Below are 20290 nucleotides of genomic sequence, written 5' to 3'. Positions count from 1 at the left end.
GACCACTGAGCAACCGACCAGGTCTGTTTTTCTTTAGCCCAGGTAAGACACTTCTGACGTTGTTTGTTGTTCAGGAGTGGCTTGACAAGAGGAATGCAACATTTGAAACCCATGTCCAGGATCCGTCTGTGTGTGGTGTCTCTTGATGCACAGACTCCAGCCTCAGTCCACTCCTTGTGAAAGTCCCCAACACTTTTGAATGGCCTTTTCCTGACAATCCTCTCCAGGCTGCGGTCATCCCTGCTGCTTGTGCACCTTTTTCTTCCACACTTTTCCCTTCCACATAACTTTCTATTAACGTGCTTTGATTCAGCACTTTGGGAACATCCAACTTCTTTTGCAATTACCTTTTGAGGCTTTCCCTCCTTATGGAGGGTGTCAATGATGGTTTTCTGCACAACTGTCAGGTCAGCAGTCTTTCTCATGATTGTGATTCCTACTGAACCAGACTGAGAGACCATTTAAAGGCTCAGGAACCCTTTGCAGGTGTTATGGCTTAATTAGCTGATTAGAGTGGAACACTTTGAGCCTGGAATATTGCACCTTTTCACAATATTCAAATTTTCTGAGATTGTGGATTTGGGGTTTTCATGAGCTGTAAGCCATAATCATCTCAATTATGACAAATCACGGCAGGAACTATCTTGCTTTGCATGTAATGAGTCTATCTCATATATTAGTTTCTCTCTCTCTCTCTCTCTCTCTCTCTCTCTCTCTCTCTCTCTCTATATATATATATATATATATATATATATATATATATATATATATATATATATATACATATATGTATACACACACACACACACACACATATATATATATATATATATATGTATATACACACACATATATATATGTATATATACTGTATATAAATAAACACACACATATATATACATATATATATATATATATATATATATACTGTATATATATATATATATATATATATATATATACATACAGTATATATACACACGCACACATTTATCTCTCTCTCTCTTTCTCTCTCTATCTCTCTGTCTCTTTCTGTATATATATATATATATATATATATATATATATATATATACACACAAACACAACAAGCACAACCATTGTAACCCTTCTCTTACATTGGAGGTTTTTAAAACATTTTTATTAATGTTAGTATCACTTATTTATTAGAAAGTTTAACAGGTAGCCCTCAATTTAGGCCAGGGTTAAATTAAAATCCAGTATATAATGTAAGTCAATGGGAAGTGAAGTGGCTTATGTACACTGCTGCTAATGTATACTTTAATTTGCTATTTTTTATAAGGCAGAAAATGTATTAGTTTACTGCAGCTTCACCCTCAATTATTATACCCTTCTTTGGCTTATTGTTTGTGATAGCCCACATGAGAAGCACTGCTCCCCCCTCTAGCCATGGGGCATTCTGGATCTTATAGTTCTTTGTAGCATGGCCTGGGAAAGAAGTAGCCATACTTGTATAAATTTTAGTTTGGCTGCTAATGGCAAGCAACGGTCGGCAGGGGCATGTGATGGGCACTTAAAAGATTAAAACAATGACCACAAGATATAATTTAAAGACACCAGTAGCACATGTACAGTTGTTTATACGTGTTAACATGCATTTAATATTTAAAATTGTGATAATTTTTTTAGTAGCGGTTACATGATTCAGATCAAGACTCACGAAAACCAGCGCTATTCAGAAACAGCGCAAATTGAAGCACCGTAAACTGAAGACTACCTGTATATGAGTGTCATGCTTTATTTTAATATGTTGTTGTATTTTGTGAAAACATGTTTTAACCCTTACACTATACTTCAGGTCTCAAGTGGTACTAAATATTCTTTTGGAGTTTTGTCTTTCGCTGAAGAAAAAACTATCAGATAAATTAAGAGTTTTGCGGTAAGAGCTGCTCGGTGCTAACTTGCAAGTTATTGCCACTGCTCACCTCCCTCACAGCTCTGCTATTACAGGTTTTCATAAACCCCGTGTTAGCAGGTAATAAATGAGCGTTGAGCAAAATTGATCTCCATACCGCACTCCAATACCAGCACTGCTTTGAGCTGGTTTTACGTGCTAGTGCACGATTTCCCCATAGACATAACAATATGTTGTTGTATTTTGTGAAAACATGTTTTAACCCTTACACTATACTTCAGGTCTCAAGTGGTACTAAATATTCTTTTGGAGTTTTGTCTTTCGCTGAAGAAAAAACTATAATTTTAATCTTGTAATATGTAATATAACTTGCCATAATTAGGTAAACTAAAGCATTATTGGAATTATTATAATTTATAAATTAATATGAACCTCTTTAAAGGGACAATGTACTATAGATTTTGTTTTCCTTCTGTGCTCCAAATGTCTTGTTATACCCTCTGCAGAGTGTTAAATGAATGGGAAATTGTTCCTTCATGTTTATTTTTGTATTTTAAATAGCTAGATTTGCTCATTAAATCCACCACCTGTTGTTCTCAAGACCATGTCCATAAATGGGCTGAGCGTGCAGGCAAAGGAGACCTGCTAATGCTATCTACGTATAAAAACAAACAACCTAATAGTAAGGTATTGAAATGCTAATTATTGCTGGGGAGTTCAATTAGCACACCCAGCACTATCTCTTTCACCTTCTCCCTACTGGGGAAATTAGGCCTAGATTTGGAGTTTGGCGGCAGCCGTGAAAACCAGCGTTAGAGGCTCCTAAGGCTGGTTTTAGGCTACCTTCGGTATTTGGAGTCACTCAAAAAAGGGTCTAATGCTCACTTTTCAGCCGTGACTTTTCCATACCGCAGATCCCCTTACGTCAATTGCGTATCCTATCTTTTCAATGGGATTTTTCTAACTCCGGTATTTAGAGTCGTGTCTGAAGTGAGCGTTAGAATTCTAACGACAAAACTCCAGCCGCAGAAAAAAGTCAGTAGTTAAGAGCTTTCTGGGCTAACGCCGGTTCATAAAGCTTTTAACTACTGTACTCTAAAGTACACTAACACCCATAAACTACCTATGTACCCCTAAACCGAGGTCCCCCCACATCGCCGCCACTCTATTAAATTTTTTTAACCCCTAATCTGCCGACCGCCACCTACGTTATCCTTATGTACCCCTAATCTGCTGCCCCTAACAACGCCGACCCCTATATTATATTTATTAACCCCTAACCTGCCCCCCACAGCGTCGCAGCCAGCTACCTACAATAATTAACCCCTAATCTGCCAACCGCAAAGTGCCGCTACTTAAGTTATCCTTATGTACCCCTAATCTGCTGCCCCTAACACCGCCGACCCCTATATTATATATATTAACCCCTAATCTGCCCCCCTCAACGTCGCCTCCACCTGCCTACACTTATTAACCCCTAATCTGCCGAGCGGACCGCACCGCTACTATAATAAAGTTATTAACCCCTAATCCGCATCACTAACCCTATAATAAATATTATTAACCCCTAATCTGCCCTCCCTAACATCGCCGACACCTAACTTCAAACATTAACCCCTAATCTGCCGACCGGAGCTCACCGCTATTCTAATAAATGTATTAACCCCTAAAGCTAAGTCTAACCCTAACACTAACACCCCCCCTAACTTAAATATAATTTAAATCTAACAAAATTAATTAACTCTTATTAAATAAATTATTCCTATTTAAAGCTAAATACTTACCTGTAAAATAAATCCTAATATAGCTACAATATAAATTATAATTATATTATAGCTATTTTAGGATAAATATTTATTTTACAGGTAACTTTGTATTTATTTTAACCAGGTACAATAGCTATTTAAATAGTTAAGAACTATTTAATAGCTAAAATAGTTAAAATAATTACAAAATTACCTGTAAAATAAATCCTAACCTAAGTTACAATTAAACCTAACACTATACTATCATTAAATTAATTAAATAAAATACCTACAATTACCTACAATTAAACCTAACACTACACTATCAATACATTAATTAAATACAATTCCTACAAATAACTACAATGAAATAAACTAACTAAAGTACAAAAAATAAAAAAGAACTAAGTTACAAAAAATAAAAAAATATATACAAACATAAGAAAAATATTACAACAATTTTAAACTAATTACACCTACTCTAAGCCCCCTAATAAAATAACAAAGACCCCCAAAATAAAAAATGCCCTACCCTATTCTAAATTACTAAAGTTCAAAGCTCTTTTACCTTACCAGCCCTGAACAGGGCCCTTTGCGGGGCATGCCCCAAGAAGTTCAGCTCTTTTGCCTGTAAAAAAACCCATACAATACCCCCCCCCAACATTACAACCCACCACCCACATACCCCTAATCTAACCCAAACCCCCCTTAAATAAACCTAACACTAAGCCCCTGAAGATCATCCTACCTTGTCTTCACCTCACCGGGTATCATCGATCGGTCCTGGCTCCAAAATCTTCATCTTGGAAGATGATGGTTGCCTGTCCGTATCTACTCTTCTTTCCGGATAGGATGAAGACTTTGGAGCCTCTTCTGGACCTCTTCAGCCACCGGATGATGGATCGCCAGCCCCCGCTTGGGTTGGATGAAGATTTTGGAGCCAGGACCGATCGGTGATACCCGGTGAGGTGAAGACAAGGTAGGATGATCTTCAGGGGCATAGTGTTAGGTTTATTTAAGGGGGGTTTGGGTTAGATTAGGGGTATGTGGGTGGTGGGTTGTAATGTTGGGGGGGGTATTGTATGGGTTTTTTTACAGGCAAAAGAGCTGAACTTCTTGGGGCATGCCCCGCAAAGGGCCCTGTTCAGGGCTGATAAGGTAAAAGAGCTTTGAACTTTAGTAATTTAGAATAGGGTAGGGCATTTTTATTTTGGGGGTCTTTGTTATTTTATTAGGGGGCTTAGAGTAGGTGTAATTAGTTTAAAATTGTTGTAATATTTTTCTTATGTTTGTAAATATTTTTTTATTTTTTGTAACTTAGTTCTTTTTTATTTTTTGTACTTTAGTTAGTTTATTTCATTGTAGTTATTTGTAGGTATTGTATTTAATTAATGTATTGATAGTGTAGTGTTAGGTTTAATTGTAGGTAATTGTAGGTATTTTATTTAATTAATTTAATGATAGTATAGTGTTAGGTTTAATTGTAACTTAGGTTAGGATTTATTTTACAGGTAATTTTGTAATTATTTTAACTATTTTAGCTATTAAACAGTTCTTAACTATTTAATAGCTATTGTACCTGGTTAAAATAAATACAAAGTTACCTGTAAAATAAATATTAATCCTAAAATAGCTATAATATAATTATAATTTATATTGTAGCTATATTAGGATTTATTTTACAGGTAAGTATTTAGCTTTAAATAGGAATAATTTATTTAATAAGAGTTAATTAATTTCGTTAGATTTAAATTATATTTAAGTTAGGGGGTTGTTAGTGTTAGGGTTAGACTTAGCTTTAGGGGTTAATACATTTATTAGAATAGCGGTGAGCTCCGGTCGGCAGATTAGGGGTTAATAATTGAAGTTAGGTGTCGGCGATGTTAGGGAGGGCAGATTAGGGGTTAATACTATTTATTATAGGGTTAGTGAGGCGGATTAGGGGTTAATAACTTTATTATGATAGCGGTGCGGTCCGCTCGGCAGATTAGGGGTTAATAAGTGTAGGCAGGTGGAGGCGACGTTGTGGGGGGCAGATTAGGGGTTAATAAATATAATATAGGGGTCGGCGGTGTTAGGGGCAGCAGATTAGGGGTACATAAGGATAATGTAAGTAGCGGCGGTTTACGGAGCGGCAGATTAGGGGTTAAAAATAATATGCAGGGGTCAGCGATAGCGGGAGCGGCAGATTAGGGGTTAATAAGTGTAAGGCTAGGGGTGTTTAGACTCGGGGTACATGTTAGGGTGTTAGGTGCAGACGTAGGAAGTGTTTCCGCATAGCAAACAATGGGGCTGCGTTAGGAGCTGAACGCGGCTTTTTTGCAGGTGTTAGGTTTTTTTTCAGCTCAAACAGCCCCATTGTTTCCTATGGGGGAATCGTGCACGAGCACGTTTTTGAGGCTGGCCGCGTCCGTAAGCAACTTTGGTATTGAGAGTTGAAGCTGCGTTAAATATGCTCTACGCTCCTTTTTTGGAGCCTAACGCAGCCTTTATGTGGACTCTCAATACCAGAGTTATTTTTATGGTGCGGCCAGAAAAAAGCCAGCGTTAGATACGTGGGTCCTTACCGAAAAAACTCTAAATCTAGCCGTTAATTAGTACTATTGTCTCATGTTTAAAAAGCCTTTTTTACAGGGAATACGTTTGTGATTCATATTTGTAGGTGGTAGTTTCTACAGGTAACTATTTCAACTAATAAAATAAATGTAAAAGGAGTTGCCTGCAAATAATTAAATACACATCAGCCTTTAAAATGGACCATTGTTAACAAATTAAAGTAGGGTACAATGTCCCTTAAAGGAGCCAGTTGTCTGTAACTGGGTTAGATATAATACCATTTATTTTCAGGATCTATTTACAGAATTGTAAAAAAAAAAAAAATTGTCCCTTTTATACTGTGTATATAAATAAACGGTACAAATAAGCTAGTAATCAGCTACAGTAAATGTAGGAAAACATGAGGTAGAGAAGATTTGGTTAAGACGTACCAGGGCACTGGGAAGTGCATGGACCTACGGAAGCATTTAATTCTAAATGTTATTTTATTGTTTTATTTATGTTGTAAACACCTCATAGGTAACAACACAATTCTAAAGTTTCAAGAACTTAATACAAATTAAAACTAAAAGATTATATAATTCTCATTCAGCTAGATTGCAAGTTATGAGCGCTATAGGGATTTTAATGACCGCAACAAAAGCGGCGTTATTTCACCCTCTATAGCGCTGCCATTACAAGTTTTTCTAAACCCGGCTTGTGTGGGCGATATGGATGCCTTGAGCTCTATACCGCACCAAAAACAAACGCTTTTTTAACGTGCTCATGCACGCTTTACCCATAGACATCAATGGGGAGAGCGGGCTAAAAAAAAACTAACACCTGCGATCGCAGAATAAAAAGCTCTGTAATGCAGCCCCATTGATGTCTATGGGGAAAAAAGTAATATTTAAACCTAACACCCTAACATAAACCCCAAGTCTAAACACCCCTAATCTGCCGCCACCTACATAATGTTATTAACCCCTAATCTGCTGCTCCCGATATCGCTGACACCTAAATAAAACTATTAACCCCTAATCTGCCACTCCCGATGTAGCCGCCACTATACTAAAGTTATTAACCCCATTCCCCTGCACCCCAACATCGCCCACACTATAATAAATCTATTAACCCCTATTGTGCCGCTCCCTGACATTGCCACAAATAAATAAAGTTATTAACCCCTAAACCTCTGGCCTCCCACATCACTACCACTAAATAAATGTAATAACCCCTAAACCACCAGCCCCCCACATCGCAACAACCTAAATTAAACTATATTAGCCCCTAAACATAACCCCAACCCTAACATAACCCTAAGCCTAACCCTAAACCTTACCCTAACACCCCCTAAATTTAACATAATTAAAATAGAGCAAAATTAAACAGCCAATAGAATGAGAGCTCAAATTCTATTGGCTGATTGGAACAGCCAATAGGATTTTAGCAGCTCTAATTGCTATTGGCTGATTCAAATCTTTCAGCCATATAGGAATGCAAGGGATGCCATTTTTAATCGCGTATCTTGTATTGAACATTCAGTGTAGGGCGGCGACCATATGAAGAGGATGCTCCGCACCGGATGTCTTCAGGATGGACCCGCTCCGCGCCGCCGGGATGAAGATAGAAGATACCGCCTGGATGAAGATAGAAGAGGCCGTCTGGATGAAGATTTCTCGCTGACTGGATGAAGAATGTTCAAGCGAGACTTCAAAAACTGTAAGTGAATCATCAGGGGTTAGTGCCAGGTTGTTTTAAGGGTTTTTTGCGTGTTTTTTTTTTTTAGTTTAGGGTTTGTGCTTTCGTAAAAGAGCTAAATGCCCTTTTAAGGGCAAATCAAAAGAGCTAAATGCCCTTTTAAGGTTTTTTAGATAGTTTTTTTATTTTGGGGCTGTGAAGTAAGAACAGCGCAGAGGGACCAGATTTAAGGTAGCAGTTTTATTAGCAAGTATACATGACACAATACAAATCCTACTTACAAACGGTAGGTAAAAATGAGCCTTTCACAATCTATGATGTGAACATATGCTTTCCGGAAACAAGGAAGCCCACAGCCAGCTTGTACGTCTCACCGTCACTTCTGAGAACTGCACACGGCTAGAGTCACAACAGGAAGCTTCCTCCGGTCCCTTCTAGGTAATGTCAAGAGCTCAACGCGTTTCCCCCGGTGTACCCCCGGGCTTTTACAAGAGCATGATAGTATGCTGTGGGGAGTGTCTGTATTTGAAGCCGGTACTTCCACCTGATAGGTGATTGGCAATGACCAGTCAGGATACACTATAGGTACATACCCTCTTAACCAGCGATATTGACAATGCAAAGTATACACGTAATAATATATATCTCATAACACACCATAAAGTTAAAATTAAACATTACAACATAGCAGCAATTGATTGTACTTAACAAATGTTTATATACACAATTTTTAAACAATGACAAAACATATTAAAAACCTTAACATGAATGACTCACATTGAAAGCAGCATAAATATTTTTACAGCAAACAATTTAATAATTACGTTCAACATTGTGAAATCGATACATATCTATACTCCTATTGAAAAATAATAAATAATACTAATAATAAATTGTAGTAAGCTAAAATCTCATATATGGGCGTGTCTCTGGGCAGCACCTTGAATGGTTGCAATATCGGTTGCTCCAAGGGAACCACAGATAATCTGCCTTTTATCAGTGGCTAAGAAGTCCATCCAACTCTCATATCCAGATAATAAGGTACTACAGATCAAGCTGATTTGGATGATACTATATTATTGGACATACTACCTTTGGGAACTGATCTGGAGGGTTGGGGCCTAAGGCAGTTACATCAGTAAAAGGCTTTCAACACCCCCCCCGGTATCTAGTAAGCCGGGTACACAGTGCATAGACACTGCCAATCTTTATAACTAAGGAGCATAGCTGATGACTTACTTCTCTACAACAGAAATTCTGCTTTCTTTGGTAATGAGGGACATACCATATTTAACTTAAACCCTCGCATTATCATTTTCAAAATGGCGCTGGACTCTAAACTGCTCCTGAGGGAAGTCAGAGCCTTGCTGGAGGAACATCATAATAAGCTCCACGCAGTACTCAATGAAGAATTTAGTTCCCTACAAGCGTTATGTGCTAATATAAAAGGAAAGAGGCAGCCTTTGCAGGAGCTGCAGAATAAGTCTCTCCCGCACCCGACCCAACTATCTCCTGTCAATTCGACCAAATAGGCCCCACAACCTTCACCTAATGGCGAAACTTACCTGAAAAGGGACTCCAGATCTGAGGGATTAAGTCCGGAGACACCAGGGAATGGAGCTCTGCTATCGGCTCATGTTACTCATTTTCAGGAGGTCAGTCCGTTTGTATATGAAGGGGACGAATTATCTCCACAAATCAGCGGTTTGCTGGGTCCCCATATGTTGACTAAGGTCTGGCTTGGAGGCTTGGGAGGATCCGAGATGCCTGTCACTCTTGAGGGCTACATCTTTACTATGCCGCGATATGACACCGTGTGGGAGAGGGCGTTTAGCCTGCGACAGGCAATAGGCACAACGGAACCGCTGCTATCCCAAAGGGCTTGCAGAGAAATGGCATCCCTAACTCAGACGAGCAAGCAGCAAGCAGGAGAACAGCCGAGGGAGACACCTTCTTTCCCACACAGCTTCACGCAACAGCACTCGGCACGGGCACTAGATAAATCAGATGTGGGCTAGAGGGTAAGCAATCACTGTGCCGAGTTCTGCTGGTACCGGTGAACTTATTTTGTTCTGGGCACTCTGACTCACCCTTATTTTGGCCAGCAGGACGTTAAAGTGTTAGTGCCGCCTCAACTGGTTCATAATACTCTACTCAACGAGGTGCTTTATGTTGGGGATACTGACTACCTAGATATGGAGACGGACTAATTTCATGACTGCTAATTTCTCCTTCAGCTACCACACACATCCTAGACTTTAAGCTGGTCAATTTTGTGCCGCTGTTATGTTTGTTAATTGTCAATTGTCTTTGCAGGCTGGCAGTAAGACTAAAATATCTCAAGTGCAAAAGGGTTTGTTTTTTAGAGCTCTTTCAATATGGCTTGCAAACGATATGTCACAGTTATTTTGACCTGTTCTCACTATGCTCTATATGTCAAAGCTATGTTTTTTTACAAAATGACACGCTAAGATCCATTTACCCGCCACATAAAGTTGCCCTTTATTTATACAGGCTGTTACCCAGTCTGCTCCGCATATATCCTGAGTGGGTGACACTTAATAGAACATCAATTGCTTTCCAGTATATTATGAACATGTGGATCCCCTTATACAGCATGAGACGTGTATGGGTGCACACATGGGTATGTATGTATGGATGTGTGAGTGAATGTGGGTGTAAATGTATATACACAAAGCCTCCTTTCCCTATGCAGCCTTAGCAAACAGATCCCACTGTACCTAAGATCCCCTGACACACTAATTATGCTTATCATACTATAAGATCTGATGTTGGCTATTTTGATCTACTGGCACTGCAAGAGATAAGACACTATTATCCTATAAATAATCCACCCCATAAATTATATATAGACCAGCTAATACTAACACACACCAGACCTAGCTTTGTACTCCTGCTGATATGGGTTGATGGCCACCCCCCCAATTTATCCAGATTTATTAATGAAGACTCCATGTCTGATGCCTAAATCTGAGGCAGGATCTCAGGGAATTTACTATGGCTCATATCTGTCCTTTAAAGTTTTTCTTTATTAATTGGGTAGTTTCACGTTTACTTATCTCTCCTATAATTGTCATTACAAGTTGCTGGCGGGATCTGGAAATGTAAAAATTATTAATATGAAGCTCCCTATAGTACTTTGGAAGGGTTAAATTCATAGGAAAATCATTTTTACTTGCTATGCTCATGATAGTACCGATTCTCCCTAATCACGACTATACATATTGAATATTGTTCTAGGTTCTGTAACGTTTGTTCAGTATATTGGTTTTTTTTTGTTTATGTACATTTATAAAAAAAAAAATGGAAAAATGAGGTCAGTCATCTGGGACCCAAGAGTGGTCTCCTTTGATCAAAGATAACTTCCAGTGATTTTGTTCTATACTTCTGGGGCCCAAGAGTGGCCTCTTGTGTTTTCTAGGAGGTTTGTTCATCACCTGGCATACTGCTTGTATATTATTATTTTTTTCAATTTATTTTCTGATGTATTTATTGTCAGTTTGACACTGTCTCATGTTATGCAAACAATGTGTTGCTTTCATTTGTCACTGTTTGATATTTATGTATGCTTTTATTTTGAACCTCCAATAAAAAATATAAAAAAAAAAAAAAAAAAAAATCTCATATACATTATTTTGGGGGGTTGGTTGGGCGATGGGTTTTACTGTTGGGGGGGTCTTTGTATTTTTTTGCCATGTAATAGAGCTGTTAAATTTAGGATTTGTTATTTTGATAGGGCTATTAGATTAGGTGTAATTCTGTTTTTATTTTTGATAATTTCGTTTGTTATTTTTTGCAATTTAGTATTTTTTTTATAATTAGATACTTTGTAATTTTTTTTAATTTGACAGGTAAGTTTTAATTTAATTTAAGATAGTGAAATTGTAATTTTAATATAAAGTTAGGGGGGCATTAGGTTTAGGGGTTACTAGTTTAAATTAGTTTATTGCGATGTGGGGGGCTTTCGGTTTAGGGGTTAATAGTTTATTTTAGTATATTTAGTTGTGGGGGGCTTGCGGTTTAGGGGTTAATAGGTTTATTATAGTAGTAACGGTGTGGGCGGACGGCAGATTAGAGGTTAATAATATTTATATAGTGTTTGCAATGTGGGAGGGTGGCAGTTTAGGGGTTAATAACTTTAATATAGTGGTGATGATGTCGAGGAGAGGCGGAATAGATGTTAATAAATGTTATTAGTGACGGCGATCTTGGGCGCGGCAGATTAGGGGTTAATAACTTTATTACAGGTAGATTATGCGTGTTAGTGTACTTTTTAACACTTTAGTTATAAGTTTTATGCAACAGCTTTGTTGTATAAAACTCATAACTGCTGTCTCAGATGGCGTTATGGATCTTGTTGTTATAAGGTGTAACGCTCGCTTTTTAGCCTAACAGAAAAACTCGTAATACCAGCGCTATGGAAATTTCATTAAAAAACTTCATTTTTACGAGTGCGGTACTGACGTTGAGTTACAGGCTAAAAGGCTTGCGGTACACCTATACCGACAAGACTCGTAATGGCTGCGTTGCTGTTTTAATGCTGAAAATACCATATTTTCAGCGTTAAATGACAAACGCACAAACTTGTAATCTAGCTGATAGACTATAATCAAAGTTTAAACATATATTTGTTGCTTAGCCTCAAATAATGATTATGATTATATAATGATTACTGTGTTCTAACTAGTAAAGAACACAGAAAAGATCTCAAATGTTGCTGTCAACTTAATAAAACAGATTTATTAGATCTCCTCACTTTTCGTGCACACGTCTCCATACAATATGATGTCATGTGCTTTTTTCATTAGGTTGGCTTAAAAGGTCAAGATATTTCCAATTGTCTCTGTTTAGCTGCTCTTTCACATAAATGATAAAACATTTTTAGTAATATGTCCCTTTAATTTTAAATTTCCCATTTTTCAATTCAAACATAGAAGTTGATTCTCTGTCACAGTTTTTTCTCTCCCTGTATTTCCTGTGTAGGGTTTTTGTCACAAGAGCAGATTTCCTTCTCATGCTGTGTGTCTTGCACAATAATATTTCCCAGATTCATCAGTTTTCATATTAGGCAGCTGCAGGGAAACTTCATTCTTTGCTGTGTCTCTGCCTATAGTGACTCGTCCCTGAAATGAGGGCGCATAACCAGTGCTCCCACCACTGTTTATTAAACCAATATATTCCAGAGTTTTTCCTGGGATCTGTCTGATCCAAGCCCAGTGCGTACTGGTTACTGATACTGAGAGTTTACATGTGAGTTTTAAGGTGTCTGACGGCTTCACAACTGCAGAACCAGGTTGGTCTAGTGTGATATCTTGTGAGAGGACACCTGAGAAGGGAAATAGACAAATCAGCATTATTCATGGGTCATGAGGGTTAAGTATAAATTTAAAAACAAATTCTAATGAACGTCTCTTACATAATAAAAGATTAATCAGGTGTAACAAAGAGCAGAAAACCTTCATAATGATATAATGATGTGAGTCTCTGCTGAGTGCTGACAGATTCACAGCACAGGCTTCTCCCTTTTTACCTTGATGAAAACTTCCTGATTTGCATGATGGGAAATAGAAATATATATAAATGCGCCAATGTGATTGCTGGCTGCAGCTCCCTCTGCAGGTAGATAATCATATATATGTACAGCATAGTTAAAGCGAAATAAAACCTAAAATGTTTCTTTCAATATGCTGATAGAACTTACAAATTTACTTGTATTATAAAATCTTCCTCGTTTTCTTGTTATCTTTGTTTAAAAGCAGGAAGGCAACTCAGGAGTGTGCACGTGTCTCCAATACTATATGACAGCAGATTTGCAACAATGTTATACATTAGCAAGAGCACTAGATGGCAGCACTATGTCCTGTTAGGTAGTGCTCCAGACATGTGCACGCTACCTATCTAGATATCTCTTCAACAAACATTTTTAATTATATCGAAATAATGAAATACATTTTTTTTTTTGTTTCATATCCTTTAACAGAAACATTTAAACATTCACTCTTGTATACAAAAAATGCAATGCTTAAGATCGATAAATGAAAACAAATAATTAAAGTGATGTTAAACTCTCCCCTTTGTATAAACAGATCCAGAATGTTACAATATTTTACATGGAGTTTAATTCATCAGTTGTAATGAAGATGCGCTATAACTTACTTTACAAGGTAGCAGTGAAATTCAAATACCTTGAACTCCGGCTGCCACTTTAAAAGTAATTTCTTTTTGTGAGCTAACGGTTTGACTGTTGTCTTATCAGAGCTCTAGCCATACGGCACTAACACCTTTTTTTTTTTTTTTTTTTCTTAATAAGAGCGGTGATTGAAAAACAGTTTAAATATTTGGTTCACAATTTATATATATTATTTTAAGTGGGTGGCCTGAGTGCAAAGTATTAGAATTTTTAGAGCTATATTAAAAAGTAAATGCATCAAATTTCCAGACTTTAGCTTTCCTAGTTGTAAGGAGCTTCCAGGTGGTGGCCTAGTCGCTGCAGAAGCTTGCCTCAATGGGACTCACCACAGCGCAGATTTGGTGCCAGCTGGTCTCGATTTCACTACCAGCCCTAATGCATACTATTGTGGTCCTCCGCTCTAAAGTGCTGCTTTGGAACTGGGACCCCGGTGGCTAACTCCTTGTTGGGCATAGCAGGGAACTTTCGGATTCAGCCTTGGATAAGAACAGCAGTTATGAAGCGTCACAGTGATAAGATACTCTGCTGCCTTCATGCACCTACAATTCTGAGCATGAGTTTAAGGACTTTTACATAGCAGCTCCCATGAAAAAAAAAACTCCTTAACAGGTTATATATATGGACTCTAGCTTTACCTTTCTTATTGGACAGATGTCTTATCAACAGATTGTTTGCTATATTGATGTGCCTCTGGGTATAAAAGGTCAATTCTTATTGTGTTTCGCTTTAGAGTTTATTTGGTAATATCTGCATACTGTCCGCATAAATAATACGTTTCCTACCCTCCCATATGTTATTAGTTATCCAGTTTTGTTTTTGATATGCTAGAGAGGTGCCACTAGTTTTACCTTAACTTAATGTTAACTCTTTCTAATAAGATTAGATTGCCTACAATCTATATTTAGGTCCATCTCGCCCATGCTCCTATTTTATATTTCCACAATAGGTGTCACTATAGATTTAAATCACCATTTGGCTATTTATTATTGTGTCTAGCTCTAGAATTTATTTGGTAATATTTAAGTATTGTACGCATAAATAATGTTTCCTACCTTCACATATGTTATTAGTGAGCCAGTATTATTTTTGATATTCTAGAGAGGTGCTACTGTTTTTACCTTAACTTAATCTTAACTCTTTCTGATAAGATTGGGTTGCCTATAATCTATGTTTATATCCATCTCACTTATGCTCCTATTTAATATTTCCACAGTAGGTGTCACTATAAATTTAAATCAGTGTATCTGCACAGTGATCATTGACTGTTATAGCTCCTGTGAGAATATACACCTCAGATTTCAGTGACCATTATGTGGGGCTTAATTAATCTGTCTACTTGAGTATAAGAACCACAGTGGCTATTGTGCATTATTTGAGATATCTGTTTTAACTATAGCCCTATTAATTAACAATAACCTCTCATGAGGTATCCAGCACCCTATTGAACTGCTTGCGGCCGAAGCAGGGCAACATATTGAGTGTTTGGGCTTTAATATGTACTTACATTGCTTGTCTGGGGTATATGTTACTACTACCTCCTAAACTACTAGACCTGTTAAGATAAAAGCGTATAACTATCATATTTGCCAACTTTGAGATATAGTATGCGCCTTTAGCTGACATGTTAAATACATGATACTACTGGTAATTTGTATTAAGCTCTGGAGGACCAGGGATAACATCTTAGAGGGTTGGGAACAAGCTTCCAATAGTAACATAGTAAACACACGAAATTCAATGGGATACAGCTTTTATATATATTTTATATACAATAGGGTGTAACTATTCTTAAAAGCGACATAGACCTGGTCAAATTTCTTATAGATCAAAGGCTCATACCTACCGCATTGATACATAATGCTTACAGCTTATATGATTGAGGCTATTTGTTTGATTAATATGCTGCCTGACCCAACACCTATACATTAGTACCTTTCTCACTCATTAAGAGATGAGGAGCTCTTATCCCACTCACCACGCCTTATTAAAATCTTATGGGAAGACCGCATAGCTATTCAATTACTATTTATATTAAGTCCGCAATTAGCAGTAGCTGTTGATTATCTTTTTGTCACTGTGGAGATTGACTCCTCCCCCTCTATGGCTAGAAAAGGAAAGTAGATATCTGAAACACCTAGTACGTAAAGATTACTGGCAGGTGCCCTAACTATATAAGACATATTATATACACTTGTATATCCATAGACCCCAACTTTCAGTTAGACTTGCACACCATTCCAGAATACTAGTGGGGCCTAATTTTTATTTTTATTTTGATTTATATTATAGCTTTCTATATTGAGTGAAAAAGAGGTTTGTTCATATGAGACCCACAAGTGGTCTCCTATACTTTAAAGATGCCTTCCTGTTACTATACTATCAATGGGTTCGAGGTCCAAGAGTGGCCTCCTGTGTTCTTTTTTGGAAGGTTTACTTTGTCAGGCATGTTGCATACGTGTTGTATCTTAATCTGTTTTCTAAAGCTCCATGATTACTGTAACTTACTTGAATGCCATTATCGTAACCTTTTTGTATGCCTTTTAATTTTAACCTCAATAAAAAAAAATTAAAAAAAAAAAAAAAAAAGTAAATGCATCTTTATTACAAATGAAGAATTAAATCTCCATCTCAAATATCTCTAACATTCCAGATCTGTTTATACAAAGGGGAAAGTTTACCAATACTTTAATTTCTTGCAGCAAGGGTGTTTCATTTGTAATAAAAATGTAAGACATCTGTAATAAAACAATATAATCACCATGAATACAATGCATTATAACCAGAACATTAACAAATAGCATTGTTTTACTTATTAGCTTTCCTGGTATCAAATTCAAGGTAACTTCAATCTGCAAACCCAGCTTTGCAGTGCTTTTTGTTTTTCTTTTCTATATACACAATGGGGCCGATTAATTATATGGCAGTCGGACATGATTGGCTGTATGTATAATATGATGCAAACAAAGCCCCGGAGACCAGGCACTCGGGTTTTCATTGATTTATGAAATGTTTTAAATTGTATTGTTAATAAAAAAAACACGTAGTAAGAGGATGGTACTCACATAAAATAGAAGCTATTTTATACAGAAATATATAGCTTAAAGGGGCATTAAACTGTCAACTACAGTAGCAGGATTATTACTCACCATGCTATTGTTTTTCCTCCTGTGCCTGCAGCTGTCTTCAAAGTAATTCTCTTATTTTAACTCTTTACAATTATCATTTAGCTTTGCATCTTCACACTGGGCGCCGCCATCTTGGAGCTTATATTTGTTATGTAACTTTTAAACTATGCAAAAAACAGGAAAACTATAACACTCTGGGGCTGATTTATCACTGCCCGAATGGGGCCGTATACTCCTGTTTCCACGCGAGCTCAGGCTCACCGGAAACAGGAGTTAAGAAGCAGCGGTCTTAAGACCGTCGCCTCTGAGGTTGCAGACACCTATCCGCCCGATCACATACGATCGGTTTCATTGACACCCCCTGCTAGTGGCTGATTGGCCGCAAATCTGCAGGGGGAGGCATTGCACAAGCAGTTCACCAGCATATGCTGTCGGCATTTATCGATGTCTGGCGGACATGATCGCTACAGCGGATCATGTCCGCCAGACATTTGATAAATCAGCCCCCTGTCTCTAGTATGTGAGCTAAACTGAAGTGTAAGGTACAGCTGTCAAAAAACTGTCAAAAAAACAGTAACTTGACATATCTGCTTCTTTCACATGATGCAGCAATACGCAAGCTACAAGATGGTGGTGCCCATTATAAAAGGCAGAACTTTACCAACTGGATTCTATAATGAGTTAAAATTAGACAATAGCTTTTAAGAGAGCTGCAGGTACATGAGGGAAAAGGATACCATAGTGATTAATAACCATCCTACTGCAGTTGTACACAGCAGAGAAATGTCCCTTTAATTTCAACTTTAAGGCTAGTACAATAAGTGATTGTGCCAGAGAACACTAATTGGCTTTGCAGTGGCACTATCCTAACAACTATCCACACTGATAATGGTACATTTCCTTTTTCCAAAAACTCTTGATATGGTTTTGGGCAGTAAAAAGTGTGTACGGATTTCATTGAATAAACAGCATCACGTGCCTACCTACCATTAACCCTTTTGCTGCTAAACCTTTTTCACCACAGTGCTAAGCCAATTTTGAGCTTTTTTGCTACCTAACTTTAAACCCTATTGTAAGCAGGGGCGAAACTACAGGGGGGGCAGAGTTCGCCCAGCTTAAATTTTTTTTGACCTGCCACTCCCTGCACTGATATCATGGTATCATTTTACCTATTGGTGTTTATGTGTGTCTATGTGTGTATGTATGTATGTGACTGTGTGTGTATTTATGCATTTATGTGTGTATGTGTATGTTTGTGGAACCAGCAAATTACACACCTTGTTACTACAACAAGGGGGGGGGGGGTGGTAAACAGTGTCACTATACAGTACCACTATATACAGTACGGGGGGCTGGACCATGTCACAGACTACTGTGGTCATTTTATAAAGTACTGGGTCGGTTAGGGTCAGGCCAACCATCTCACCGACAGATTACAGACTGTGTCACTAACTCACTGTATACAGTATTGGTGGGTTAAACAGTGTCACTATATACAGTAATAGTGGGACAGACCATCTCACAGACTGTGGGCACAGGCTACCTCCTTTTGCAGACATGTGATCTGATTCACATTTTTTTCTGTGTTAAATGTTAAAAAAAAAAAGATATGTATCAAATTCACTTTTTTTGGGGGGTGAGGGGAGGGGTGGGCGTCTTAGATTTTTGCACCTGGGCCCTGTGAATTCTAGATACGCCTCTGATTGTAAGTCAAATTTTAGGGAGTGACCCACACAAATTATATTTTTTTCAGCAGGCCAAGGAGATTCACAATATACCATTATTACATTTATAATTCATGGTGTCTGAGATAGCTGTGGCAAAAACTGTAAACAAATGTACAATTGTTCTTAGATGTTAGTAACTAATACTGAAAATGACCCAGTGACTACTGCTGTTACTGTGATGACCTTATTAAATTGTCATCATGGGTAGCCACATGTGAAATAGCGGCCCATACAGGCTTTTAGAGGATATATTATAGATGATTAGAGAGGCCTCATTGTTTAGAACAAAAATAAAAGCCCTTTTTTTCTTGCAAGGTGTTCTCTGTTACCACAGTGATCCCCTGACTATACAGAAAAAAATCATATCTTTTTTGAGAGAGGAACTAGTCTTCTACAAAATATATTTTATTAGGGGTCTCTACACATAACAGATTTTTTTCTTGCACAAAGTGATAAGGTTTTTTTTTGTGAGGGTTTGCGCTTATCAGGCTTACCACTCGTATTACGATTTGAAAGTAAACGCTAGAATGATTACCGCGATTTCAGAGCTCTGGTTAACTGTTTTGCAAAGCTAAAAAGTTGCACGAAACAGATAAGAAATGCATTGCAAAGTGTAGTTACTCTCATAATAACACTAATAAAAATCATTAACCAAAATATTGCACTCAAAAGTTATAAAGGCTCAAAGATATGAGGTCTCAGGAGGTGTTAGGAAAAAAAAGCATGCAAAGGGCTTTAACATAGACATACATATACATCTTTAAAAATGTATATGTGTATATACTGTATATGTGTGTGTGTACATATGTATTTATGTATTTCTATGTGTATATAAGTATTTACAGACATATATACACATATAAACACAAATACATATGTATACATACTGTGTATATGTATGTATATATATATATATATATATATATATATATATATATATATATATATATATATATGTACATTGGTGCCTTTTGCCTTTAAGTAGATGAAAATATGTTAAAGCATATTTATGCAATACTGATATTTAATAATAGTTTTAACTATGTTTTTTCTGTAAATATTTCACATTCCAATGTTCTGCACATTGCAGAATAGGTTCTACGTATTTGTAAATAGATATTCATATATATATATATATATATATATATATATATATTATTTTTTATTTTATTTATTTATAAATTATTTTACCAGGAAGGATACATTGAGATTTCTCTCATTTTCAAGTATGTCCTGGGTCCACAAAAGATTGCATTGATACAATAGGGTACAATAAAATACAAAATCAATAATAATACACAATATATGCAAAAATTTAACATAGAACAGGTAGAAAATATATAATCAACCATGACAGGTGCATTCTGTTT

The 20290-nt window shown here is 37.1% G+C and overlaps 1 gene segment (V, D, J or C); it reads right to left on the bottom strand.

Moving 5' to 3' along the window:
* Window positions 1–12890: 12890 nt before the first annotated feature.
* On the bottom strand, window positions 12891–13368 carry LOC128647152 (immunoglobulin heavy variable 4-59-like). The segment is given in 2 exon segments: window positions 12891–13204; window positions 13295–13368. Coding segments are annotated over 2 exon segments (360 nt in total).
* Window positions 13369–20290: the final 6922 nt, after the last annotated feature.

This window comes from Bombina bombina, chromosome 2 (genome assembly GCF_027579735.1).
Source record: "Bombina bombina isolate aBomBom1 chromosome 2, aBomBom1.pri, whole genome shotgun sequence".
In the NCBI taxonomy this organism is placed as follows: Eukaryota; Metazoa; Chordata; class Amphibia; order Anura; family Bombinatoridae; genus Bombina; species Bombina bombina.
The sequence above is the reverse complement of the archived record's forward strand: the minus strand, read 5'-3'. Positions and strand labels throughout refer to the sequence as shown.